General features: G+C 46.4%; 1 protein-coding gene across 1 annotated transcript in view; it reads left to right on the forward strand.

Moving 5' to 3' along the window:
• CCDC178 (coiled-coil domain containing 178) overlaps nucleotides 1–27,318 on the forward strand; it is a 316,601-nt gene that overhangs the window by 49,493 nt on the left and 239,790 nt on the right. Inside the window, exons 6-10 of the mRNA XM_074985449.1 lie at nucleotides 11,501–11,596; nucleotides 11,696–11,832; nucleotides 14,040–14,223; nucleotides 22,061–22,123; nucleotides 26,633–26,794. Coding sequence (XP_074841550.1) covers nucleotides 11,501–11,596; nucleotides 11,696–11,832; nucleotides 14,040–14,223; nucleotides 22,061–22,123; nucleotides 26,633–26,794 — 642 coding nt within the window. The remainder of the gene's footprint in view (nucleotides 1–11,500; nucleotides 11,597–11,695; nucleotides 11,833–14,039; nucleotides 14,224–22,060; nucleotides 22,124–26,632; nucleotides 26,795–27,318) is intronic.

The following is a 27,318-nucleotide window of genomic DNA, read 5'->3' on the forward strand; positions in this document are numbered from 1 at the left end:
TCAATACAAGGTCCTACCGTTTGGCCTTTCCTCGGCCCCCAGATTCTTCACCAAGACCTTGGCAGTGGTGTCAGCCTACCTGCACAGACAGCGGGTATTTATATTCCCGTATCTGGACGACTGCCTACTGAAAGGGGCCTCGAAGGAGGAGGTACTACGCATGATACGCGTCACAGCAGGCACGTTCTCTTCGCTCGGCCTGGTTATCAATCTGGCAAAATCAAAGATAGACCCCACACAGGACATAGAGTTCATAGGGGCACGCATAAATTCTATTACAGCGAGAGTGTATATACCAGAGACTTGCTTTCGGGCCATCAGCTCCCTCGTGCAGGTCATCACCTTCAGCCCTACGGTGCCGGTCCTGACGTGCTTACAGCTGCTGGGCCACATGGCAGCGGCGACGTTCGTAGTACAGAACGCCAGGTTACACATGCGCAGCATGCAGCACTGGCTGGCGAGCGTATACAAACCAGCAGCACACACCGTTCACAGGGTGGTGTCGCCCACAGCAGAGGTGCGCAAATCCCTGCAATGGTGGGTAAACCCCAAGAACTTGCTAACAGGGGTACCCTTCCACCAACCACAAATATCGGTTTTTCTTACTACAGATGCCTCCCTCATAGGGTGGGGAGCACACATGGGCGAAGAGGTGACTCAAGGGCTGTGGTCCTCCACGGAGCAGTCACTGCACATAAATATACTGGAGCTCAGAGCAGTGTTCAACGCCTGCAGACACTTTCAAGACCATATACAAGGCAAAGTTGTCGGGATCAGTACAGACAATACCTCCACCATGTTTTATATAAATCGGCAAGGAGGAGCTCGGTCCCGTGCCTTATGTGCGGAAGCAGTCCGGTTTTGGAACTGGTGCATCGCCAACAATATAACCTTGAAAGCCTCGTACTTACCAGGTGCTCACAACGTGAAGGCAGACCAGCTGAGCAGGCGTTTTGCACTCACGCACGAGTGGCAGATCCGTCCCGATCTGCTACGACCGATTTTCCATGCATGGGGTTTTCCCCAGATAGACCTGTTTGCCACTCAACACAACAAGAAGTGCCCACGATTCTGCTCCAGGGCAGGACTGGGACGGGGGTCCCTGGGGGACGCGTTCGCGATCTCGTGGAGGGGCCCCCTGCTTTACACTTTTCCTCCCACAGTGCTGATCCACAAAGTCTTGCAGAAAGCCAGGAGGGAAGGAGCCCAAATGATCCTGATAGTCCCAACGTGGGATCGACAGCAATGGTTCCCCCTACTCCTTCGCATGTCGGACCGTCCACCGATGCCCCTTCAGGTGGTGCTGGATCTGCTCACGCAAGCCCAGGGGTGCATAGTGCATCAGCACCCCCAGGGCCTGCGACTACAAGCGTGGTTAATCCATGGCTCAGCTCCCTAGAGAGCACATGTATGGAGGAAGTGCAGCAAGTCCTAGAAAGTAGCAGGAGGACTTCCACCAGGAAGACCTACAAGCAGAAATGGACTCGCTTCACGGCATGGTGTTCTACCAAACGGCTAGCCCCCCTTTCGGTGCCTATACCTGTAATATTAGAGTATTTACTGGACCTCAAGAGAGGAGGACTCTCACTATCCTCGTTAAAGGTCCACCTTGCCGCCATTTCAGCATTCAGACACAAAGAGGAAGGGCACACGGTGTTCGCCCATCCCATGGTTACCAGGTTCCTCAAAGGGTTGGTAAACCTATACGCCTCTCGGAAACCGCTTCCACCTTCATGGAACTTGGACCTGGTGCTTAATGTGCTAACGGGACCACCGTTCGAGCCCTTGGCCACGGTTTCCCTCCGCCTCCTTACGATAAAGACGACCTTTCTTCTCGCAATCACGTCAGCTCGCAGGGTGAGCGAGCTTGCGGCAGTTATGGTAACGCCACCCTGCACTGTTTTTTCCAAGGAGGCGGTAACCATACGGCTGCATCCAGCCTTTGTGCCCAAAGTTTCTTCTGAGTTTCACATTAACGAACCTATTGTTTTACCCTCGTTTTATCCAAAGCCTCATAACTCTAACAAAGAGGCGCGCCTACACCTCCTGGACCTGAGGAGGGCACTAGCCTTCTATATAGACAGGACCAAGTCCTTCCGGAAAACGGATAGACTCCTAGTCTCTCTCGCTCCCAAATCGAAAGGAGAAGGTCTCTCTTCGCAGAGAATCTCGAAGCACATCGTATCCTGCATAAAAATGTGCTACGAACTCAAAAAGACTCCTTTACTGGCCACTCCCAGGGCTCATTCCACTAGGGCGGTGGTGGCATCAACAGCCTTTTTCAAGGGCGTTGCGCTAAAAGACATTTGCAGAGCGGCGACCTGGTCATCCTATGACACCTTCGCCAAACATTACGCCCTTCACAGGGTATTCCAAGAGGATACCCGTCTCTCGACAGCGGTCCTCTCGGGGACAAGCTGCACATAATCCGATTACCCACCTCCTATCTTGGGTTACTGCTGGGTAGTCACCTATTGTGGAGCACCCACGGGGACACTCGAAGAAGAAAGACAGGTTACTCACCGTAGTAACGGTGGTTCTTCGAGATGTGTCCCCGTGGGTGCTCCACTACCCGCCCATCCTCCCCACTTCGGATCTCTGTTCAGTGTTTTGCAGGAGCATCCCAGGCGGTTGGTCAAGGAACTGGTGGGGACCGGATCGCGCACGTGGCCAGGAGCGCGCAAGGGAGCGGTGCGCACCAGCGCATGCGCAGTCCGGCAGAAACTGCTTGGAAGATCCGATCTGCGGCGCCGGGCGAGCCCGATACCTATTGTGGAGCACCCACGGGGACACATCTCGAAGAACCACCGTTACTACGGTGAGTAACCTGTCTTTATGACAATTTTTCACAGGGAATGTTTTTCCCAACTTTGCCTGCTTATCAATATACAAAAATCCACATTACAACCCATACAAAAGATGGAATTCATTGAGGCATTACTAGACTTGATCACAGCAAGAGCCTACCTACCGCCACAAAGGCTACGTATACACTAGCCCAAAACTTTGAAATGGCCATGCCAATGGCCATTTCAAAGTTTACTAATGAAGCGCTGAAATATATATTCAGCATCTCATTAGAATGCTGGCAGCCGCGGCACTTCGAAATTGGTGCGGCTCATCCAGACGGGGCTCCTTTTCGAAAGGACCCCAGCAACTTCGAAATCCCTTATTCCTATCTGCTGTTAGGAATAAGGGGATTTCAAAGTTGCTGGGGTCCTTTCGAAGAGGAGCCCTGTCTGGATGAGCCACACAGCAGCAAGCCGCGTCAATTTCGAAGTGCCACGGCTGCCAGCATTCTAATGAGGCGCTGAATATGTATTTGCATGGCCATTTTGAAGTTTTGGGATAGTGTAGACACGGCCAAAAGGTGCAAGGCAATCTGTGATCTCATTCAACAGGTCAGGTATATTCCCTTCTCCACAGTCCAGACGTGCCACTGATTATTGGGGCATATGGCTGTCACTACTTTTGTAGTCCTGTTAGCAAGGCTGCACATGTACTGCCTACAACATTGGCTCACAACTATATACCAACCTGACAAAACTTCGCAAAGCACCTCTTGCTTCTTTCACTAGAACTTCATTCTCTCGCAGATGGTGGACATCTCCAGCCAACCTGCTTGTCAGCATACCCTTCCACCTACCAGACCCTTCAGTTACTATAACAACAGGTGCATTACCTGTGGGCTGGGGGAACCACTGTAGCACAGAATCAATGCAGGGAACACGAATATCCTAAATCTCAGGGCCATTCAGAGGGTTTGCACCCATTTCCTCCTCCTGATAAAAGGTAGAACTATCCGTGTCCCCTAAGACAACACACCTATGTTTCATGTCAATCAGATGATGGGTGCCCGATCTCACACTCTGGCTACGTCTACACGTGAAGCCTACATCGAAGTAGCCTATTTCGATGTGGCGACATCGAAATAGGCTATTTCGATTAATAGCGTCTAGACGTCCTCCAGGGCCGGCAACGTCGATGTTCAACTTCGACGTTGCGCAGCCCAACATTGAAATAGGCGCAGCGAGGGAACGTCTACACGCCCAAGTAGCACACATCGAAATAGGGATGCCAGGCACAGCTGCAGACAGGGTCACAGGGTGGACTAGCGCTTCCGGGGCAACAGCTAGCCGCTCCCTTAAAGGGCCCCTCCCAGACACACTCAGCCTGGACAGCACGCGGTCTGAGGAGCCATATGCACACAGACCCCGGGCGCCGCAGTCATGGACCCCCAGCAGCAGCAGCAGCAGCAGCAGCAGCAGCAGCAGCTAGAGGTCTACCCAGCCCTCCCAGCAGGAGCAGGGCCTCCCCTGCTCCGTGCCATGCGGGAGGCAGCTGAGCACCTCCTTGCCCCAGAGGAGGAGATGCCCCCAGGGCAGCAGGGCTCAACCCCTACCCCTGCAGCACCCCGCCCCCCCCCCGCCTCACACGCCGGCGGCTGTGGAGCTACCCCACCAGCACCGACTGGTGGGAGCGGCTGGTGCTTGGGGAGTGGGACGACGACCACTGGCTCAGGAACTTCAGGATGACCCGGCAGACATTCCTGGAGCTGTGCCAGTGGCTCACCCCCGCACTCAGGCACCAGGACACCGCCATGCGGCGTGCCCTCACAGTGCAGAAACGGGTCGTCATCGCTGTCTGGAAGCTGGCCACTCCAGACAGCTACCGATCCGTGGGACAGCAGTTTGGTGTCGGCAAGGCCACCGTTGGGGCTGTCTTCATAGAGGTAAGCGAACCCACAGGGGGAGGGCAGGGTAGGGGAGGGGAGGCCAGGGCAGGGGGGCCAGGGCAGGGCCGGGCCACGCACACCCTGCTCACCCCTCATTGGTGCTGTCCCATGTGCTTTCTCTGCAGGTTGTGCGTGCCATCAACGCCATGCTCCTGCACAGGCTCGTGAGGCTGGGGGACCCAGATGCCACCATCGCAGCCTTTGCCACCCTGGGCTTCCCCAACTGCTTCGGGGCTCTGGATGGGACTCACATCCCCATCTGCGCCCCGCATCACAGTGGAGGACGATACCTCAATCGAAAGGGCTACCATTCTGTTGTCCTCCAGGCCTTGGTGGACAGCCAGGGACGTTTCCAGGACATTTACGTGGGCTGGCCTGGCAGCACCCACGACGCCCGGGTTTTCCGGAACTCGGGCCTGTGCCGCCGGCTGGAGGCGGGGACCTACATCCCCCAGCGGGAGATTCCTCTGGGGGACACCACCATGCCCTTCTGCGTCATCGCAGATGCGTCCTACCCCCTCCGGCCATGGCTCATGCACCCCTACACGGGCCATCTCTCCGCTAGCCAGGAGCGCTTGAACGAGCTCCTGAACCATGCGCGCCAGGTGGTGGAGCACTCATTTGGCCGCCTGAAGGGACGCTGGAGATGTCTCCTGACCCGCCTGGATGCGGGCCCCAACAACATCCCCCAGATTGTGGGTGCCTGCTGCGCCCTTCACAATTTGGTCGAGAGCAAGGGGGAGACCTTTTTCCAGGGCTGGGCTGCGGAGGCCGCCAGGGCACACGTCCAGCCACCTGCTGCCCCCAGTTGGCAGGTGGACCCCGAGGGGACCCGGGTCCGGGAGGCCCTGCGGGCCCACTTCGACGAACAGGCCGCGGGGTGAACTCTGCCCAGGCCCCCTACTGCCCGCCCCTTCCTCCCCCACACTCCTGCCCCAACGCCCACACCATGGAGCACCCCACCGCCCCCCGCCCACTTGTCCTGGACAAATGACAGCACGCACTTGTGGCTGAACGTAAACTTTTTTTTTTCTTTCCGAAGCTTTTTTTTTTCTGACTGTAAATAAATATGTGAACCACAAACCAAAAACTAGGTACAAACATTGAACAAAAGCAATATGTACAAAAATAAAACAATACAAAGAAACAACTGTCCGCAATAATAAAAAAAAAAACCAGGGAGGATAAAGGGGAGAACTATTTACGGGGGGGGACGGGGCAAACTGGGGGCCGAAAAAAACAGGGTCCAACTATATACAAGGGGGGGGCCACGTCCCGGGAGCCCCGCCGCGCTCGCAGCCTGGTCCGTGGCTGGGTGGGAGCGGGCTGGACCGGAAGGTATGGTGGCCGGTGAGTGTCAGGTGGCTCCAGGGGTCCCTCGGCGCTCCGGCCCTCGCCGGTGAGTGGCGGGGCGACGGCGGACGGCACGGCGACGGGCGGAGCAGCTGGTGGTGGGGCTGCAGGAGCAGGCAGGGCAGGCCAGGTTGCGGCCGGCGCGGCATGGGGGGCTAGGTAGTCCACTAGGCGGTTAAATGTGTCCATGTAGGCCCCCCATGCCTCCTGGCGCCAGGCCAGCGCCCGCTCCTGCAGCTGGAGGTGCTGCTCCGCGACCTCCAGCTGCCGACGGAGGATGGCCAGCAGCTGGGGGTCCGTCGGCGGTTGGTGGTGCGGGGTCCGCCGTCTAGCCCGCCGTGGGGCCGGTCGGTCCTCGGCCGAGGGGCTGCCCTGGAGCAATGGTCCCGGAGGGCTCTCCGGGACGACTGACGCCTCGCCGGCGCTCTCTTCCGGTCCTTCTGATGGTGCAGGTGCAGGACACAGGAGAGGAGGGGGGGAAGAAGAATGGAGACAGGCGTTAGTGTGGGCCCCGAGCCGTGGCCTTTGTCCCCCCAGCCCTGTGCTGCAGGTTCCCCGTCCCCGTCCCCGGGAGATGCTGCTGTGATGGATGGGGTTCAGGGGTCCCCCTGCCCTCCACCCCGTCCCCTGGTGGGAGCGACTCTCACTTCACCCCGCAGGGTCTGAGAGCAGGAGAGGTTTCTTAGGCCACAGATGCCCAGTTTCTGCCAGGAGTGACAGTACCAGCTGTCGGAAGAGACAGTCCTTCCAATCCGTCGTGGGGAGAAGACCCCAAGGGGTGCCCCTCGGGGATGCAGCTTTCCCCCTCCTCAGGCTGGCTGCCTTCCAGCTCTCCCTTCCCCTAGCTTCTACCTGTGGCCCCCGCCCTCACCCCCGAAGTCCAAGCCAGCTCGGCTCCTCCCTCCTGTTTGTTCAGGGCAGAGGTGTCACCTGCCAGCTGTAGCCCCAGGATCCTCCTTTGCCCCGGGAGCTATTCGGCTGTTGTTGCTCATATGTAGCCTGAGTCTCCCTTTGGCACTCCCCCCACTCCATCACATGCTGCTGCTGCAGGGTGTCCCACCCCCTCCTCCCGGGGGCCCCTCGAGGTTCCGCTCCCCCCTGGCCCGGGGATGGGGCATGGCACTGTCATGCGGGGTTGGGGGGGGCAGGGGCTGATGGCTGCAGTGCTGTGAGGGCCATGGCCCTGGTGTCCTTGGGGCCATGGCCATGTGAGCATGTGGGGGGCCCTGGACACTTATCTCTTACCCCCGCCCCTCAAGCCCAGGAGTGTCCACCAGAGGGGGGTACCTACCTGTCGGTCCGCTCCCACGATCCGGAGATCCCCGGGGGGCAGAGGCCCTGCTGCTGCTCCAGGATGGCAGGAGGAGGATCTGCAGGCTGGATTCTGCGGAGGAGAAGCCCCCCGCCTCCTCCTCCTCCTCCTTCTCCTGCTGCGATGTCCCGGGGCTTGCCTCCGGGGCGGACTCCATCTGCAGGGCCTGCTGGGGCTCGTCAGCCGAGGTGTCAAGGGTGGCCGGAGGGGAGGAGGTGTGCTGGGAGCCCAGGATGTCCCTGAGCTCCCTGTAAAAGGGGCAAGTGACGGGGGCGGCCCCAGATCGGCTGGCCGCATCCCGGGCCCGGGAGTAACCCTGCCGCAGCTCCTTGACCTTACTCCTGACGTGGTCAGGAGTGCGGGCAGGATGACCCCGGGCAGCCAGGCCATCGGCCAGTCGAGCGAACGCATCCGCGTTCCGCCTCTTGCTCCCCATTACCTGGAGCACCTCCTCCTCGCTCCAGAGCCCCAGCAGGTCCCGCAGCTCGGCCTCCGTCCAGGAGGGGCCCCGCTGCCGCTTCCCAGCCTGGCTGCCCTTCTGGCTGGGCTGGCTGCCCTGGCTCCCCTTGGGGGGGGTCCCCTGGGGGTGCTGGGGGGGCTGCCGGGCAGCCATCGCAGGTCTGTGGGGCTGAGGGTGGTGCAGGCTGCAGCCTGCACGTTCCCTGAGCTTCCTGCAGAGGAAGGGAGGGGGAGGGGACCTTTAAGGGGCCGCTCCACGCGGCCACCAGTGAGCTGAGGGGCTGGAGAGAGCGTCTCTCAACCCCCCAGCTGATGGCCGCCATGGAGGACCCGGCAATTTCGACGTTGCGGGACGCGGATCGTCTACACGGTCCCTACTTCGACGTTGAACGTCGAAGTAGGGCGCTATTCCGATCCCCTCATGAGGTTAGTGACTTCGACGTCTCGCCGCCTAACGTCGGTTAACTTCGAAATAGCGCCCGACGCGTGTAGCCGCAACGGGCGCTATTTCGAAGTTAGTGCCGCTACTTCGAAGTAGCGTGCACGTGTAGACACAGCTTCTATGTGTCAAAGCACTCAGATCCTGGAACTGGTGCACCAGGAATCAAATTACCCCACAGTAATGTACATACCAGGGGCAACAGAACATGAGAGCTGACAAACTGAGCAGACATTTCTCAGATCAGCACGAGTGGGAGATCAATACCAATATCCTCTTCTCTGTCTTCTGCAAATGGGGCTTCCCAGCTGTAGACTTCTTTGCAACACTGCACAGCTACAGATGCCACAGATTCTGCTCCTGGGCCTGACTGGGCAAGAGATCACAAGGGGATGTCTTCATAATTTGCTAAACAGCCTCTCTACGCTATGCCTTTCCACCAATTCCACTTATCAACAGACTGATCAACAAGATCCAATCCGATAAGGCCACAGTAATCTTAATAGCCCCAGCCTTGCCAAGACAACCTTGGTTCTCTTATCTACACTACCTATCAATAGACCAACCTATCCCTCTTGTGGTGGTGCTGAACGTCCTGACACAGCACCATGGCAGCACACGTCACCTCAACATGAAAACTATGAAACTCTCAGCATGGCTTCTCCGTGGTTCCAGAATGAAGAACTCACTGCTCGGATAGGGTCACACAAGTCCTCCTAAAAAGTTGGTGCACCTCTACGAGAAGCACCTATTAAAACAAATGGACACACTTTCAGCAGTGGTGCACGACACACAATTTACATCCCACTACTGTCCTCATATCTACCTTGCTCAACTACCTCATGGTCCTCAGTGACACTGGCCTCTCCATCAGCTTCTTCAGAGTACACCTGGTGGTGATCATGGCTTTCATGATCTCGTAGATGGCTTTTCCTTCTTTGCACATCCCATGGTGAAGTGTTTTCTCAGAGGCTTGAAGAAAATGTGTTGAAACATGTGCCCCCCACAATGGGACCTGAATTTGGTCCTAGACACATTCCTCAGGCCACCCTTTGAGCCACTAGCTACTATGTTACCACAATACCCATCTATTACGATGGCTTTCATAATGGCAATAACATCAGCATAAGGATAGGAGAAATCACAGCCCTCATGGCAGACCGAGATTTCACCACCTTTACCAGAGACCAAGTGATACTCAGGCCCCATCCAAAGTTTCTCCTGAAAGTCATATCTGATTTCCATGTAAATGAAGCCATTTATTTACCTGCTTACTTCCTTAAACCTCATACCTCTTCCTCTTACGTACCGTAGATGCAACGCAGGAAATTGCATTCTACCTTGAGAGAACTAGAGCAACCAGAAAATCGGACAGACTCACTTTGTGCCATGGTCAGAACTTCACACAGCGACAGCTATCTCAGCACAGCACCTATCCAAATGAATTGCAGGCTACATACGTACTGCATAAAAACTCTGGGGCAAACAGCCACACAGACTCTCAGGGTTCACTCCACACATGATGGCCACTATGACAGCCTTCCTGAACAATGTACCACTAGTGGACATCTATAGGGCCACCAGATGGTCCTCACATCATACTTTCACATGACACTATGACCTACAGAAGGGGCCAATACCTGCCACAAACCTAGCAGATACAGTCCTTCCTTCTTCCACATAAAAGACTCCAATGTCTACCTCCATCAGATGGGTACTGCTACAGAGTAACCTGAGTGGAGCACCCACAGGGACACCACTTTGTGGAGAGAAAGTTGTTACTCACCAGGTACAGTAACGATAGTTCTTTGTGATGCGTCTGTGTGGTGCTCCACTACCCTCCAGCCCTGCCCTCTGCTTGGAGTCTACAGAACTTCAGGTAGAAAAGGAACAGAGGGGGCTTGCACAGCATACGCACTCTACAGGACAGCAGGAGCATGGGGCATTGAGTGCACAGGTACAGCTTGAGGGGCATTGCTCTGTAAAATCTCCAATACCTGGCATAGGCACACACCAAGACTTGAGTGGAGCACCCACAGGGGGACATACCTTGAAGAACCATCATTACTGCACCTGGTGAGTAACTTCTTACTCCAGGGATCCACAAGTCAAGTACCGATGGAAACATCAGAGCTATGTAGTATGCCAGCAGACATGGAGGCACAAGGTCACCTTCACTCTAACAAACAGACACTTACGTCTGGCACTGGTGTGTTCATTACCAGATCATGTTGCTGGCCTGGTATCTGCAAAGCATTCAGAACTTACTAGCAGACCACATGCACAGCTAAGTCTTAGGCATCTATCCGTGATCGACCAAAGGGCTAGTGTTGCACAGACATGTTCTGCAAGTGGGGATACCAATCAGTACACCTATTTGCCCACAGGTAAGAACAATAACAAAATATTCTGACCAGTGGGGGATTCAGTCCAGTCTTTGAAGATGCCTTTCTCATTCCCTGGACACTGGGATTAATCTATGCCTTCTGTCCAATGGTCCTGAGGAAACAGAAGCAAGATGTTAGGTCAATGATCATGATAATTCTGGCATTGGCCAGACAACTGTGGTATTTGGATATGATGAACTTCTCAATGCGTCTCCAGGAATGTTGCCTACTCTCTCTGGCTTAGTCTCACAGGACAAACGTTGAAGTCTATTCTTGGACCTAACACTGTTACGTTTGACAGCCTGGCTGCTGAATGTCTGATATCCACAGAAAGAATTTGTTCATCTGAATTTCTGAACATTTTTCTACAAAACAGGAAAGCTATATCTAGATTGAATTTTATAAAGTTAAATGAAAGAGGTTTTCGTTTGGGGCCTGTCAGCATAACAACTGACATGCCCAATCACTGGAAGAAGAAAAAGTGATTACTTATACTATATTAACTATGGCTCTTTGAGATGTATTATCCACAAAGATTTTATAATGATCCCTACTTCCCTTTTATTATGGAGTCTTACACTGGATTCTGTATTGGTGAAGGATCTGTGAGGACACCTAGTGTACATATGTCACCCCAAAGGATAATGTTGACAAAAGAGTCTGTTCTTGTAAGCGTGAATAGCAAGAATGAAATCTGATGTATGCAACATATCTGAAAGAACTGCAGTTACTATAAAGTAACTGTTCTTTTTCCAGTTGTGATATTTAATTTTTCTTGTTGCAAATATTTATTAACTTTTATATATATTTTCCAGGTACAAGAGTTAAACAATAAAATATTGGCTCAAGAAAATGAGAACGCAAGTATATTCAATGCTTGTTCGGAAGTGATTAAGAAGATTGACGACTTAGTACGTTTTCATTGTTTTATAAATTAGAAGTGAAAATCTTTGTACATTTTGTTAGCTTTAAATGATCTGCAAAACATGCTCTGTCTCAATGCTTCTCAGAAATTTCGCTGGGAATCTGAACAGTTGAATATGAAACAAACCATCCTCCATACCCTTCAAGCAGTGGATGAATTGGAAAGTGAAAATAAAGTACTTGAGAAAGAAAATGAAGAATATATGCAAAAATCCAGAGAGAGGTAATTCAAGCTATTTGAAATACTTGCGATTTAAACAGAAAAGTCAAGGATGGGGAGGAAAAAAGAAGCAGCATTTCAGATATTTTGGATGAGCTTTGGTCAATTTTTTCCTTTTTAAATCTTTCAAAATTCAATGTTTCAGTGTTTTTTTTTTTAAAGTCTTGTACTTAAATAGTTGGTGTTTTTGTAATCCTCCTGTCATGAACCCTCCCATCCACCCACCCTCCCACCCAACAAACAAACAAAGAAAATCCCACTGTCTCGCACACACAAGTTCTGTAGTTTTATCATTATCAGCAACCATGGGCTCAGTGCCCATTGTTGTCTGATGCCTCCCTCACTATTTCCTTCCATCTTTCCATGTCCAGTGTGGAGTGGCTTAGTTTTGGTAGACTAGCTCCACACCAATCTACTATATCATCTATCCTTTCTCTGTGGGGCTGTCCCTCTCATTGTACAGATATGCCCAAATAGCTGTAACTTGCATTGTATAACCTGAGGTGGATTCTCTTTTGGCTGTTATCTTCCTATATAATTCCTCATTGGTGACCTCCTGCATCCATCCTATTCTTGGGATCTTTTTATAACAACTCCTCTCAAATGCCAATAGTAGTCTCTTTGAAACTTCCGTTATCACCCATGTCTCCCATCTGTACAACATACTGCTGCATACACATGTTTTCAAGAAGCTCAGCTTTATTCCTAAGCTAGTCACTTTGCTTTTCCAGATCTTATCTTTCGCCTTCAAACTTGCTTTTGCTTTCTCTATGCTAGTTGCTATTTCCTTCTTACAGTCTAGATCGTATATCATGTTGCTCCCTAGATACGTGAACTTCTCTACATCCTCTAGTTCAATCCCATCTACACATCTTCCTTCCTATTTCCTTATCTTTAAATACCATTTTTTTTGTTTTATCAATGTTCATAGTAATTCCATACCATTTACCTTCCTTGCTTAGCACACCGTTTTTGCTAGCTTTTCCTGATCTTCCTCAATGATAACTATATCATCCACAAACCTTAAGTTGTTAATTTATTCCATGCACAGATACCCTTCTACCTCTTCCTTGATCTTGTCCATCGCTCTCTACATGCATGATGAAGATACTCAGTGATATTGGATCTCCTTTTCTCATACCTCTACTTGTTTTAAACCAACTTCCCAACTCTCCACACGTTATTGCTGCCTCCCATTATCATTGATATCCTTCAACAACCATATTAGTCTGCCATCCACTCTGTATGACTCCAATACCTCCCAAGTCACTTTCTGATCTACACTATCAAATGCCTTCTGAAAATCAATGAAGCAAGTGTATATGTTCTTGTTCTTTTGTCGAGCTTTCTCTGCTATCAATCTTAGTGGCAATTTCTGCTGCATGGTACTTCTGTCTTTCCTGAACCCCACTTACTCTTCCACTAGATGTTCCTCTATCTGTGATCTTAGTCTCTCCATCAGTATCATCATCAGCACTTTGCCTGCAATGAGAAGTCCTGTGGCACCTTATATGCTAACAGATAATTTGGAGCATAAGCTTTAGTGGGACAAGAGCCCCTTCGTCTTATGCTCCAAATTATCTGTTGGTCTAAAAGGTGCCACAGGACTTCTCATTGAGTGAAGGTTGTGGCACTTCTTGACTAAAGTACAGGTTGAACCTCTCTAATTCAGAACTCTCTCATCCAGCAACATGCATACTTCAGCATGATTTCAGTTAGCCAGCCATGGGTGCAGCCAAGTTTCCTGTGGTCCCATACAGTTTATTTACAGCCACCAGTCCTGGGTCTTAGTGTTCTGTACTGTTGTTTAGCTGTAATTTACTTGTAAATGTCTTTTAAAATCCCAGTAAGCAGTGGAAGTGTTGGTAAGTGTGATACAGTATTGACCTCCCGTGGTCTGGCAAATTCTCTTGTTTTGGTACTGGTCAAGTGTGCTGGATGAGAGCAGTTTAACCTGCACTTTCCTATACAACTTTCTTTTGAAGCTGTTTTCTGTTTCTCTCTATTACAGATGTGGACCTTTAATGCTTTCTGTATCTCTATAGAATAAATATGTCTTTCTGAAATAAATAGATTATCAGGTTGTAAAAGGTGTACAGTATATTTTTCAGCAGAATGGAAGTGTGCACCTGGTATATTTATTATCAACTAAGTTGTTAATAAAACAGTGTCTTTAATATGTAAGATTATTAAATGTTTTATTTTAACAGTTCAAGAAGAAAAATAACATATGAGTCAGAACTGCAGATTATATGCAAAAACACTCGGAAAATTGAAGAACGAATACGAAAAGCAAATAAAGAGATGTATAATATTGAACTGGCTTATGGTGAAGGAAAAACAAAACTGGAGGAGTTAGAAGAAAAAATAATTGAAGAGAAAATCCGATACAAGGTTGTGTATCACATTATTTTATTTAAATGCATTTTTAAATATATGGAAAAATTGAATAGATGGGAGAGCTATTTGTAACAACAATCCTGATTTAATTAATTTTTTCAGATGTGGCCTTCGTACTGCAGAGTTGACAGCAATTCCTATAGTTAAATTGGACTAAAACATTTCGTTCAAGAGCATATTTTTAGTTGCTTGTAACTTTCTAGACTTTAAGTGTTTTATGCCAGGCAGCTGTCTCGATCTGGAGTTTTTTGCAAAGTTTCATCAATAATGGTTTATCTAGATTATTATTGAGGATGAAGTTCAGGAAAAATTCCATTATTTTGTCAATCTTAAAATTATGCAGTGATTTCAATGAGGAATTCTAGAACCTCCATCCTGCTTCTCCGCAGGGATGGCAGGTGGCAGCCGGGTGTCCTGTTTTTGAAGGGTGTGGGCAAGCCAGGCTCAGAGCTCCAGAAGGGTGTCTTCCGCAGGTGGGCCAATGTGGTAACAACGGTGTGCTCTTCAGAAGGTGGTGCCAGATTTGCCCTCCCTGAGGAAGAGGAAGATGGCCATGATGAGGTTCAGCAGATGCTGAAGCGCCACTGGAAGGGGCCAGTGCAAGCCTGGGGGCTGCTCTGGCACCAAGGCTAGCTAGAATGTGCTGTGTCACTCTCAGCAACTATTGAAGCCCTGCTGTAGCAGCTATGCTGTCCCTCGTGGAGCTAGACAAGCATCAGCATGGGTAGGGAATGGGCGTGGGGGGTGGGCTTTAAGGGCACACCTTGCTGGGGCTTCTGGAAGGGATTGCCAGCCATGCAGCCCTGTCTAACAGGGTTCTGGGGGCCATTCTGGTAGTCAGTCTGTCTGCTTTCTGTCAAAAGAGTGGATTGCTTTTTTCGATCCACTTTGCAGTCTGGCTGCAATCTGTGGACGGATGTTTTGTTGGAAGATATCTTGCGACAAAAAATTCTGTCAACAGATCACTGTAGTGTAGATGTAGCCTGACTCACAAAGTAATGGTTAGATAAAAGAGACTCTACCAAAATATATATATAGAGAGTATATATTGACTTCTTATGAATTTAATATTTGGTATGAAGCATATTAAAAACTTGAGAACTATATTTTAGTTTTCTCTTATTTGTCATCATTATTAGCAAATATAAGGAAAGATGGTCATATTCATTTCTTGTTAAAGGAAACCTACTTTACAAGATGTGCATGCATTAATTACTCATATTTATCATCCTCAAATGGAAGTCCACATACATTCACAAGTTTATCAAAAATGAATAATTTTATATATACACTTTTCCTACTGAAATTTCATGTACAACATTATAATCAAGGTAAAGGAATAACAGGCTACTTATTAAAAAAACCAAAACAAAACAAGCAAAAAAACAAAAAAAAAACCCTATCCATTAGCATCATTTCCTGTTCAAAAATGTATCTTAACATAAAAAATTATATCCCAAAATCACGATAAAAATAATTCAGTAAAATACTAATGCATGATCATAAAAAAGACATCAAAATAGGATACAAAGATTAGCAATTGAAAATTAGGAAATACCAACATTTAGGTTGCCTGTGCAATCTTAATTTTCTCTGCTCTGTGTGTGCACTCTGCATGCTGAATAATGCAGAATCCTGTGGAAAAAGAGTATGAAATCACCCAATTAAAGACTATGTTACTGCATATGCATAAGGGAACAGAAGTGAGATTGCACAGGTAATTATAAATCTGGCATTTCCTAATTTTCAAGTGCTTGACTTTGCAACTGAAAGAACTTCATTTTTGAGTATTTTTGTATGTATTTTTCTAAAAAGTTTTAAAAGAAAACAGGTAAAAACAAATTCTGTTATATCCATCTGCATAATTTTCCCATGATACCTCTTCAGTATGGTTTAAACACTGAGCCTCCAGTGCTGCAGAAGCAGTGGGGCCAACAACCACTACAGCCCTGGGAGAAGTTGTTGGAGGGACTGGCTCCATGCCCCAGAAGGGGCAGGACCTCTGGTGGAAGGAGCAGAGCCAAGGACTACCAGCCCTTAGTGCTGCCCAGACTGCAGCACTGGTGCCCCTCTGAGCCATCAGAGTCATGTGGAATGATGCTCAGTCACCAATTCAAAGGGGACCGAAGCTGCAGCCACCACTGGTGCTCCCAAGAGCTTTGGGCAATTGCCCCCTTTACCCCAACCCCCAGTCAGTGGACCTGTGTAGCAGACTGCCACCATTTGATCTACAGAACTGACTACATCAGCAGTGGGCAAGCTAGTTTAGTGAGTGGGCCACATGAGCAGCCCTCCGTCATCTCGGTGGGCTGTGAGATCATTATAACTGACTACTGGAAAACAGGATGCTTGCCTAGATGGACTTTTGGTCTGACCCAGTGGCTGTTCTTTGGTTCTTAAGACAAAACACAAGCAGTCCTGTACCACCACAAAAGCTCATTATCTGATAAATGAGTGTGTTACTCTTTAAGGTGCTACAGGACTGCTTGTTATTTGTGAAACTACAGACTAACGTGGCTACGCCTCCAAGACCAGGGACCAAGACAGTTTTCTGGGAGAGGGTAATTTTGCTAACTATGCTTGCTCACATAGGATTTGCAGGGCATACCTATTGAACCATAGCAGCCCTTTGATTGGATGCGAGTGCAATATTGTTTGTAGTCAGCCCATACCTCACTTCACATACCCTTGCTTTATATGTGTATGACTTTAATAATAAGAGTGGGGGGGGGGAAACCTATGCAGCTGGAAACTAGTGGAATCTGGTGGCCCTGTGTGTGGGGAACAGCAAACAAATTGTCTCACAGGCAACACACAGAACCCCAATGGTCTGCAGGTTGCCCAACACTGAACTACGTCATTTGGTATTAGGAGAAACCTGTTCTCTTGGAAGAAGAGAAGGGCCATTGATGCTAAATGCTGTATCTATCAATGCTATTGTGCAAGTTCAGTCTGGCTTGCTTTCTTATCTTGGGGTGATTAGGGAGTTTCTGCCCGACGTGGGTCCCCAAAGGGGTGACTGGTATGCAGGGACCATGTGCCATGTTCAGTCAATAGGGAACCTACCCTAATAATCTCTCCTGCCTCTCCCCATGTGTATATTCTGCAGTTAAAAGCATCCCTGGTGACTTGAGGTGAGGTGCTGTTTAATTGCAGTGTAGAGATTCAGGCTCAGTCTGGAGCCTGAGCCCTGGTGCCTTCCCTCTCCCAGGATCTCAGAGCATTTTAATTGCAGTGTAGACCTACCTTAGTACTGTGTGTAGTGGTGGTGCTGGTGCTGCTACAAAGGTAATGTCAAGAATTGCTTTCTTCAGAATGTTTATTTTCAGTTACTGTAGTGGCATGCTGCCAACTTTCTCCCAAAGAATGTATGCAGAATAGGGGAATGGTAATTTTAAACAATTTATAACTCTGTTAAAACCTGAAACTTCTCTGGCATGATGGCTACTGAACTTCTGAAGCATTCTGCGAATAGTATAGGTGTTAGAGGTTCTCGGGGGGAAAAAAGTAGCAACAGTCTTATATGGCCTGAATTATTCATTTACTTGCCTTTAAGTTTTGTAAATTATGTAAGTAAGCACGTCTTGACCAGCTTTTGGAACAATTTTGGTTTTAGTGTTGGAATGGTCTTTCAAGGACACATCATTTTAGGACTGTCTACCAACAGGTTATTGCTGCATACAACAATAATACTTTCTTCTTCAACTAGATGCAGATGTATTCCACTTAGGTGTGAGCACATCCAGCATGCTAGAGACAGAGACTTTTGCCTAGTGGTGCCGTAGAAGTGCATACTCATGCTGCGGGGATGTCACTCCTCTCCTGGATAAATGAAGCAGTGTCATCCCAGTTCCATCAGTTATTTCTTACCATCCATGGCTGGAGTTATAGCTCAGTGTGATTGTAGTCTCATAACCTTACATTTCATCTTAGCCTAGTGCAGCATTTCCCAAAGTGTGGTCTGGGCTCAGTACTGGTCCTTAGAAAATATACAGATTATTGCTAGGTACTATTATTATTGTGAATAAATAATAAACAGTGAAAAATTATTCATTTTTCATTCTTTTTTATATGAATTTATATTTTGGGCTGCAAAAAAAGGTACTGAAAAAAACCGGGTCCTAACTATATAAAGTTTAGGAAACCCTATCCTAGTGTATTGTATAGTGTTAGTAGTTAGATAGTATTAATTGATAATGTTCCCCTGTGATGCCCTCACTGGGGTTTGAGCACTGTGCTTTGTGTGAAGTGGTGATTCCCAACAATGAGCCCCCACACATAGTATTTGCTTTGTCTCAGCAAGGCCCACCTTAAAGAGTGCTCTTTAATTTATAAGTTATTTTAAAAGTCGATTTAGGGGGCATAGCATCTTCATCTCAAGCAGCACCTGCTTGAACAGGCCTAATGGCCTGATCCAGTACCAAAGCCCTTCTTGAGCTGAAGATCACTCTGGCATATAGAGCACTCCTGGTCGGCGTCTTGCCAAAGAGACAGAGGAACCTTTCTCCTTTCTAGTCTCTGAGGCATTGCTCTCGTAAGACCAGCGAGGACCACTCCAGGACATGGGGTAACTCCTCTGTCTCTTCTAGGAAAAGCATGCGCTAGTGGGTGGGATGGTGCGGTTACCTCTGACTTTTCCCTGGTATAGAGTGAGAACAGCAAAAACCCTGTACTGTTGACTCTGGTCCCAGTTTTTGGGCATCTGTTGATTCCACTACGAACAAGGAAGATGCCAGTACCAAAAGTGTCCATGCTGTTGGAGTACCAGGCAACTGAAGACCTTCTTTGTCTTGTGGCCTCAATGTCACTGGAGGTCCAGGATTTTCCTGTATTATAGTCTTAGCTACCTCTTTGACCACTTTTCACAGCTAGTAAATTTATTTCTGGATTATAATATAGCACAGTTTATATATTTTCTAACTGAGGAAGGCAAGATGCTGTGTGTACCTTCCTTCACACTAAGAAAGGAGCCAAACTTTGTTTAATTTTGTACCACTTGAGGATGAACATTGTACCCCATGGGAGGGAGGTGCACATCTGGGTACTGGAATGAATCCCTTATGATGAGTCTTCCCAGAGCTATTCTTAATATCTGTATCTCCGGCTGAAAGTGGCTTTGCCCAAAGGTTTTGGAAGTGGAGGTTGGAGGGCCTGACTCAGCAAGACCAGGTAGAAGGGGGCCCGGATTGTCAGAAAAGGGAGCCATTTCTAAGTACCTCAGAGGCCGTCCCAGGGATTGTGACTCATCACAGGTATCTCTGATAAAGCCCTTCATTCAAGCCCCTTGTAGCCTGTTGCTGTCTCTTGTCTTTCATGAAACTAATTCCTGAAAGCCATCACTGTGTCAAAAAGGGAATGTGGATTGCAGGCCCTCATAGATGATCTGCCTTACATTCAGTTCTCCAATGACAAGGTAACACTGAGACCACACTGACAGCTTGTATCAAAGGTGGTCTCTGATTCACCTGAACCAAACAGTGCATTTATGTTGTTTTACCCTAAGGCTTACTCTTCACCAGAAGAATAGAATCTTCCCACTGTGGATAGCAAGCAATATCTAGCCTTTTATCTAGACAGGAATAAACTGTTTCATATTTTGCCTTGCCTGTTTGTTTCATATTTGGACTCCCTAAAGGGGCAAGTGGTATCTGCACAGGCCCTCTCTAGATGGATAATATCCTGAGTCAAAGCTGCACATGAGATAGCTTCAGCTACACCTCCTCAGGATATGTAGACTGGCTTCACAAGAGCACAAGTGATATCGATAACACTCCTCAGTGACACTTCCACACAGGACATTTTCAAGGCAGCTGCACATTCATTCATGCATCCATTTATAAACCATCTGCTATTACCACATCTTCCATAGTGAATGCAGGCTTTGGAAGGATGGTCTTGTGTTCTTATTTCAATCCTGCCTCTGCATTGGGGTATTGTTTGCAAGTCACCTAAGTGGAATATTCATCTGCATATGCTTGAAAAAGAAGAAACAGTTACTTACTGTAACTGGTTCTGAGGTGATGCAGATATATTCCATTACCTGCCTTCCATCTAGTCTATATTGGAGTCTCCTCTCTTTGGCTTTTGGTTCACAGGAACTGAAGCGGGGTTGGCTGGCACTGCCTCATATAGCCAAGGGGAGGGGCTACAGATACAGGGCTCAAGTACTCACTAGCGTACCATCCGCCTTTGGCTACTGTTAGGCAAAATTCTGTAGCTCAGTACGCTAGGCATGCACATACCTCAGTGGGATACACATCTGCATCACATCTCAAAGAACCATAGTTGCAGTAAGCATGACTTCCTTTCTCTCTTTGTGAAGTGTTTATATACTAAAGTAATTCCAGTTTGTTCAGTGTCCTATATAAGTATTCTAGTTGTCTCAGTCCATATCGTGGTGTCTGACTGATTATGACCAAAAGCCTATTATGATTGCCACAAATTGACAAAATCTCAACAGAGATGCTGAATCAACCCAAAAATGGAATTACAGTTTCCTTTTCCAGAACATTGTTGGTTGAGGTTTTGTGCTTTCCATAATTACAGTGTTGTATGGTAAGGCTAACCTTGTTCCTGGGCTCTGGGCCTCTGTTCAGTCTACTGGCCCCACAGCCAGGACACCATCCCCCTTCTTGGGATGGGGCGGGGATGGTGGTCTTGGAAGAATCCGGGCCACGCCCACTCATTCCAGGTTCTGGCCCAGGGACCCTGTGTGGCTGCTACTGGTGGGGAAGGGCTCCTCTCGACCTGGACACCGCAGCTCTTCTCCCTGGGCCACTTCCCCACATGATCTCCCCACATAACTCCTCCAGGAAGAGGCAGCAGCAGCATGTTCCCTTTCCGGGATTTGCTCCTTCCATGCAATCAGTTCTTTCTGGCCTCATGCCAAATCTCAGGGCCGCCTAGACAGGATCCCAGCCCCTCGCTACTGAGAACTCCTCCCATCTTCTGCTGTTCCTAGAAAACTCCCCTGGCTTCTCTCCACTTGCTTCCTTTGCTCTTCTCTCCTGGGTAAAGGGTTTTTTAAAGTCTTAAATGGGACCAGCTGGCCACAATTGACCCAGGGCAGCCTCCTCCCCAGCTGCTCCTACTCTGTCTGTTTACCAGTTCAATACAGCCCTGCTTTTCCACCCCCTGACCTTATCCTGTCACAGTTTTTAGTATCAAGGAAAGAATTTGATAAGTGAATAACTTCAATTTCTAGTGCACTAAATTCACTTAAAATGTAAGTTACAGAAAGAAAACAAAATCCTTTATTCTGGTTTAATAACCTGAATTTTAACTATAGCAAGTTATGTTAAACTGCTTTATGTTACAAACCTTAAACTAAAGATATACAGTGCATAAATCTCAATCTTGGGATATAAGCCCTGAGTGTACTGGAAGAGCAGAAGAGAAGGCTCAAATAAGGAGTGGTTGTGGAAACAAAGTTCAGATTTGCAAATAAAGCGTGCAAAACAAAGGAGTGCAGGGAAGGCACTGATATATAAAATTACTCATTTGACATTCAGGTAACATAGGCGTTGATTATATTTAATAATAGCCACTGTAGTTATAAAAGGTAACTGAAATTATACTCCTAAAATCTTCTGTTGCCTTTCATGTACTTTGTTCTGCATTAATTTACTCCCTGTGCCCAAATTCATACCGTGATAGTACCAAACGATAATTTACTCTCTAGTCATTCATTTTATAATGTAGTAGGTAGGACAAAATTTGAAAGCTGTTTGTCTTTATAATAACATCAGTATTAAATCTTCATTGCAGTTAATCTACTTTTGTTATACATTATATGGTGATTGTTAATTTTTATTTTTTTTTTTGTTTTAAGAATTTGGAAGAGAATATAAAAAACTTAATTCGGAATGAAAGAAGAACTTGGCAACTGACTCAGGTAAACAAGACATTAAATATTCAAAAAGGCTGGGTCTACACATGCCCCTTTCGTTCGAAAAGGGCATGTTAATGAGCAGGTTCGAAATATTCTAATGAGGCACTGTAATGAATATGCAGCACCTCATTAGCATAATGGCGGCCGCGGCGATTCGAAAGTGTGGCTTTTCGAATTGCGCGCCACCCGTGGAGATGGGACCTTCCGAAAGGACCCCCCGCAGTTTTCAAAAGCCCTTCTTCCGAGCACCAGATAGGAAGAAGGGCTTTCGAAAACTGGGGGGGTCCTTTCGGAAGGTCCCATCTCCACGGGCAGCGCGCGATTCGAAAAGCCGCACTTTTGAAGCGCCGCGGCCGCCATTATGCTAATGAGGCACTGCATATTCATTGCAGTGCCTCATTAGCATATTTCGAACCTGCTCATTAACATGCCTCTTTCGAAAGGAAGGGGCACGTGTAGAGCCAGCCAAAATGTGTTAAATTCCTTTTACATATAGTTTTGTTTTAACATTTTCAATCTTTCTGTAATAAAACACTTTTTGACTAAACTGGATTGCAGACAAATAGTTCTCTCTAACTTTAGACATATGCTTTTTGGAAAACTGTCAGGATTTGATTATGAATAAACACTCTGAATTAAAATAACCATATCTAATTTTGGAAACTACCATGAATTTCTGACTCTTTTTTTAAAGTTTTTTTTTAAAGGTACTTTTTATTGGTTTCTGATCTAAACTGGAGTCATGACTATGATGACACAGTTTCCCATCAGTAAAGAATTTGACTCCTGACATACATTTTCAGTATTTGAATAGTAACAGAGAGGGAGCCATGCTAATCTATATACTATCAAAACAAAAAAGCAGTCAAGTAGCACTTTAAAGACTAAAAAATAATTTATTAAATGAGCTTTCGTGGGACAGATCCAGTTCTTCAGACCATAGCCATACCAGAACAGATTCAATATTTAAGGCATAGAGAACCAAAAACAGTAATCAAGGTTGACAAACCAGAAAAAAATTATCAAGGTGAGCAAATCAGAGAGCAAAGGAGTGGCGGGGGAGTCAATAAGTAGATTAAGCCAAGTATGCTAAAGAGCCCCGATAATGAACTGGGATGCAAATTTTCTGGGACATTATAGGGGCTCTTTGGCATACGTGGCTTAATCTAATTCTTGACTTGCCCCACGCCCCCGATCCTCTGCTCTCTGATTTGCTCACCTTGATAATGTGTTTCTGGCTCATCAACCTTAATTACTGTTTTTGGTTCTCTATGCCTTAATATACAGTCTGTTCTGGTCTGGCTATGGTCTGAAGAAGTGGGTCTGTCCCACGAAAGCTCACCTAATAAATTATTTTGTTAGTCTTCAAAGTGCTACTTGAGTGCTTTTCAGTATTTGAATTACCCATTCCCTAGATGTCTTGGTTAGGACTAGGAACAGCTTAGATCTTTTCCTTTCTTCATCTGCTTTAATGTAAAACTTTGTTTAAAGTGTTGTAGCCACGATGACTTAAGAGTATGAGAGATACGAGGAGGCCGTATAATATCTGCTGTTGAACCAGCTTCTGTTGGTGGAAGGTACAAGCTACCAAGAGCTCTTCTTGAGGCTTGCAGAAGGAAATGTGTGTCTGAGCTAAATAGAAATTGCAACAGCTTGTTAAGCATAAGGGACAATGCATGTTATATTAGACCATTTAAAAATAGAGTGGACAATAATGGTTTGATTTTATGCAAAATGGGTTTGGATTGGGCCATTAAGTGTCAGCAGCCAATGTGGTGATTTACAAATTGTTGTGACGAATCATAAACCCAGTATGTCTATTGGATCCATGGCGTCTAGCTGCATTATGAATTTAAATTTCCAGGCTCACATTTTGAAGGTGTTATGCAAGTTTTAGACTATATACTGAAAGATCAGATATGGAGTGATCACTTTGTGAAAGCTGTTGGCCCATGTATGGTATGGTGTTTCTGTCTTTTGTCATTTTTCAATGTAAATTCACTTGTGAGAATAATGATTGTCCACTTTCACCCACAGAATTCTTATTGGGGAATCTGATGCACTGGATGAGGTACACCACCTATTGTAACAGACGTGTAGAATCCGTTAATCTGGAAAAGTGTACTGGGGGTATTGATCACCAGAGCTCTGTAGATGTGTCTGCAGGTTTTGCATTTATGTTCTGTCAGGATTAGCTGCTGCTTTGAGTTGCTCTTGGTCTGTGTGGATCTTGCTTCTGATCTGATCTTGTGCTTGTCAAGGTTGGGGCATTGTTTGAAAGCCTTGAAAGGCAGAGGTTGAGAAGACTTTCTTTTAGGATATGTTCCCTGTCAGTTGTGTTTGATAGTGTTTGATAGTAAGAGTGCATTTCCCAGTGTTCCCTTTTTTGTGTGTCTTGGGAAGCATGTAAAAAGTCCCCGTGGTGAGTTTGTGAATGATAAACTTGTAGGGGGGTTTCTTTTTAGTTGATAGAAGAAATATACGATAAATTCCTGTGTGAACTGTGGTGCGTGTTAGTTTTTCTTTTTTTTATTTGGTCATGGTCTTGTTGATATAGTCATCACAATCAGAGACTATGATAGTGCCTGCTTTGTCTGCTGATTTGGTCTCTAGGGAGTGGTTGGATTGCAGGGACTGTATGGCTGTCCTCTTAGTGGTAGAGATATTGTGGTGGATATAATGTCTGTTGATTATTTTAGAGTCATGTCTTTTTCCCTGAAGTATTCAGTGTGATGATACAGTGCCTGATTTGTCCTTTGAGCAATATCCAGTCAGGCAATACTTTTTTTCTTGGCAGTTCCAGGGGAAGGTAAAGTTGTGGGTGATGTCGTCTTTTTTTGTGCCATAATTGCTTGAGATGGGGTTGACGAAGGAATTCTTCTAGTTCTCCGCATAACAATATGTTATCAGGTTCTGTAGTGGACAGAATTTTGGTCTCTTGGAGAGTACAGATGCGTCAGTTTTGGGTAAGTGTGGTCTTGAAAGGTAGATGATGGGGTATCATGTAATGTTCATATTAGTGCGTCCTGGTATGTTGGTTTCTCCAAAAACTGGTGTTCTGTTGGTTATTCATTTGCTGTAATTATTTTTTGTTTTTTGTGATGGATACTTGTAATTGGGTATTTTAGCTATTTTAAATTGTTGATATGTATTTGCTGCATGACCACCAGGTTAGGTTTCCTGATATTTTTTCTTCCACTGTTTGAGCATGTGATGATTTTTTTATTGGAGATAGTCTCTTCTGAAGCACGTGTACTGCTGTAGAAGGCTCCTTCTTTCTTCTGGGGTCCTTTTTCAGATTTGCTTGGCATATTTGGAATTGTAGTTTCTGGTCAGAGGTTTACTGAAGTACTCCTATAACTAGTTGCCTGAATCAAGACAATCACTATGCTCTTGAGTGAAATCACACAGGAAAAAATGATGAAAGATGAAAACACCATCTCACTTACGGGCAAACACTTTTCACAAGGTGATCATTTCACATCATCTTTTTCAGTACTTAATCTCAAAGTAAACCTGCAGAACACTTTCAAAAAGCTAGCTTGGGAACTTAAATTCATGATGCTGGTAGACACCAAATATCTGTGTAAGTGAGCAGAGACACTAGTTTCATGTCTTACTGCAACAATTTGTAACATACACCTTCATGTTAACTCACAGCAAAACTCTTTTTCGGAATAATTTAACCTTTACTGCCACCCCTTCGTTTCAAATGGTCTCCTACAACAAGCATTGCTGCTTATGTATAATACTGTTATACATATATATAGTTAAGTCAGACACTCTGGTTTCTTTTCCCAGCCCTGAAGAACAGATCTTTGTATAGAATAAACTTCTCTAGTCCAGCAACCTTGTGCCTGACTGGTGCTGGACAAGAGAATTTGCCGTACAACTGGAGGTCAATAATGTCCAGCAGCATTTCAAACACTACCACTGTTTACTGGGTTCTTAGAAGACAGTAAGGGGTAAATTTCAGCTAAATAACAGCAGAGAACACAGAGAGCTAGGACTGGTTGCATGGGAAACTTGGCCACACACGTAAATGGTAATCCAGCTAACTAAACTCATGCCAGACAAGAGTGTTCTGGATTAGAGAAATTTCAACCTGTAGTTCAAAAACTTGTAACTTCTACATGCAGAAGTTGGCCAAGTAACAATTATTACATCACTTACCTTGTCTTTTAATACAATACTGACATTTTGTATTTTTTTCGTTTTAAGCCCCTTCACTAAGTTCATTAGTTCTCCTAGCTATTCTTTCTTCCTTATTGCATGCAATGTTGATGGCATATGCCGGCTCAGTGGCTACTTTTGATCTCATTCTATAGATATTCCTAATATCACTGAGCTGTACATGTTAATTCTTGATTTCATATATACACATACAGTTAATTGGAAGTTCTATTCATAGCATTTTCCTGATGGTACAAATGGTCTTTCAAACTTAGAATTTTTTAATTTGTCTTCCTTTGCTGTGTGTAGTTGAAAATTAGTTTTATGTCTTTTAACCAGGCCAGGATTAAAACAATGTATGGTGAACTAGAACAAAAGAAAAAAGATAGTGTCAAGACTAAAGAAGAAACTATAAAGTTGATAGCGGACATTGAGGGACCAGTTGCTGAGCTAGAAGCAAAATATATTGGAAATAAAAATATACATAAAGAAAATATTGAGGTATTTTTTCTTAATTTACTTATCTGGAAAATAATTTAGAATACTTTTTAAAACACTAATAATTAGTTTTGGTCTGCTCACTAATAAACTTACCGGTATTACTGGAAAAAATAAGGAAAATCAGTTAAAATTAAATTCTTAAGTATTTTGTAATTGGTATAATATTTCATACACCTTGTTCAGTGATTGTTTATAATTTAACACACAACAGTTAAGAATTCTTTGCTTTCAATTAACATGTCTTAATTCAAAATCCTTCTTCATCTCTTTTAGCTCTTACATTGTCTATGTTAGTTATCAAAAAAGTGAGGTGCATACAGCAATGGCTTGGTATGTTACCTATACATTTCTGCTTAGCAGTAAATTCCAGATGTGGACAGAGGGTAACTAGTTTTTTATCTGTTGCTTGCCTGGCACTTTCTCCTCTTCCCAGACTCATGGAAACAGCATTTGAATGAGAGATCCCTCTCTCCACCTTGAGTGAGAGAGAGGAAAGGGACAATTTGTGCCAGGGATAAACCTCT

The sequence above is a fragment of the Carettochelys insculpta genome, chromosome 2, assembly GCF_033958435.1.
Source record: "Carettochelys insculpta isolate YL-2023 chromosome 2, ASM3395843v1, whole genome shotgun sequence".
In the NCBI taxonomy this organism is placed as follows: Eukaryota; Metazoa; Chordata; order Testudines; family Carettochelyidae; genus Carettochelys; species Carettochelys insculpta.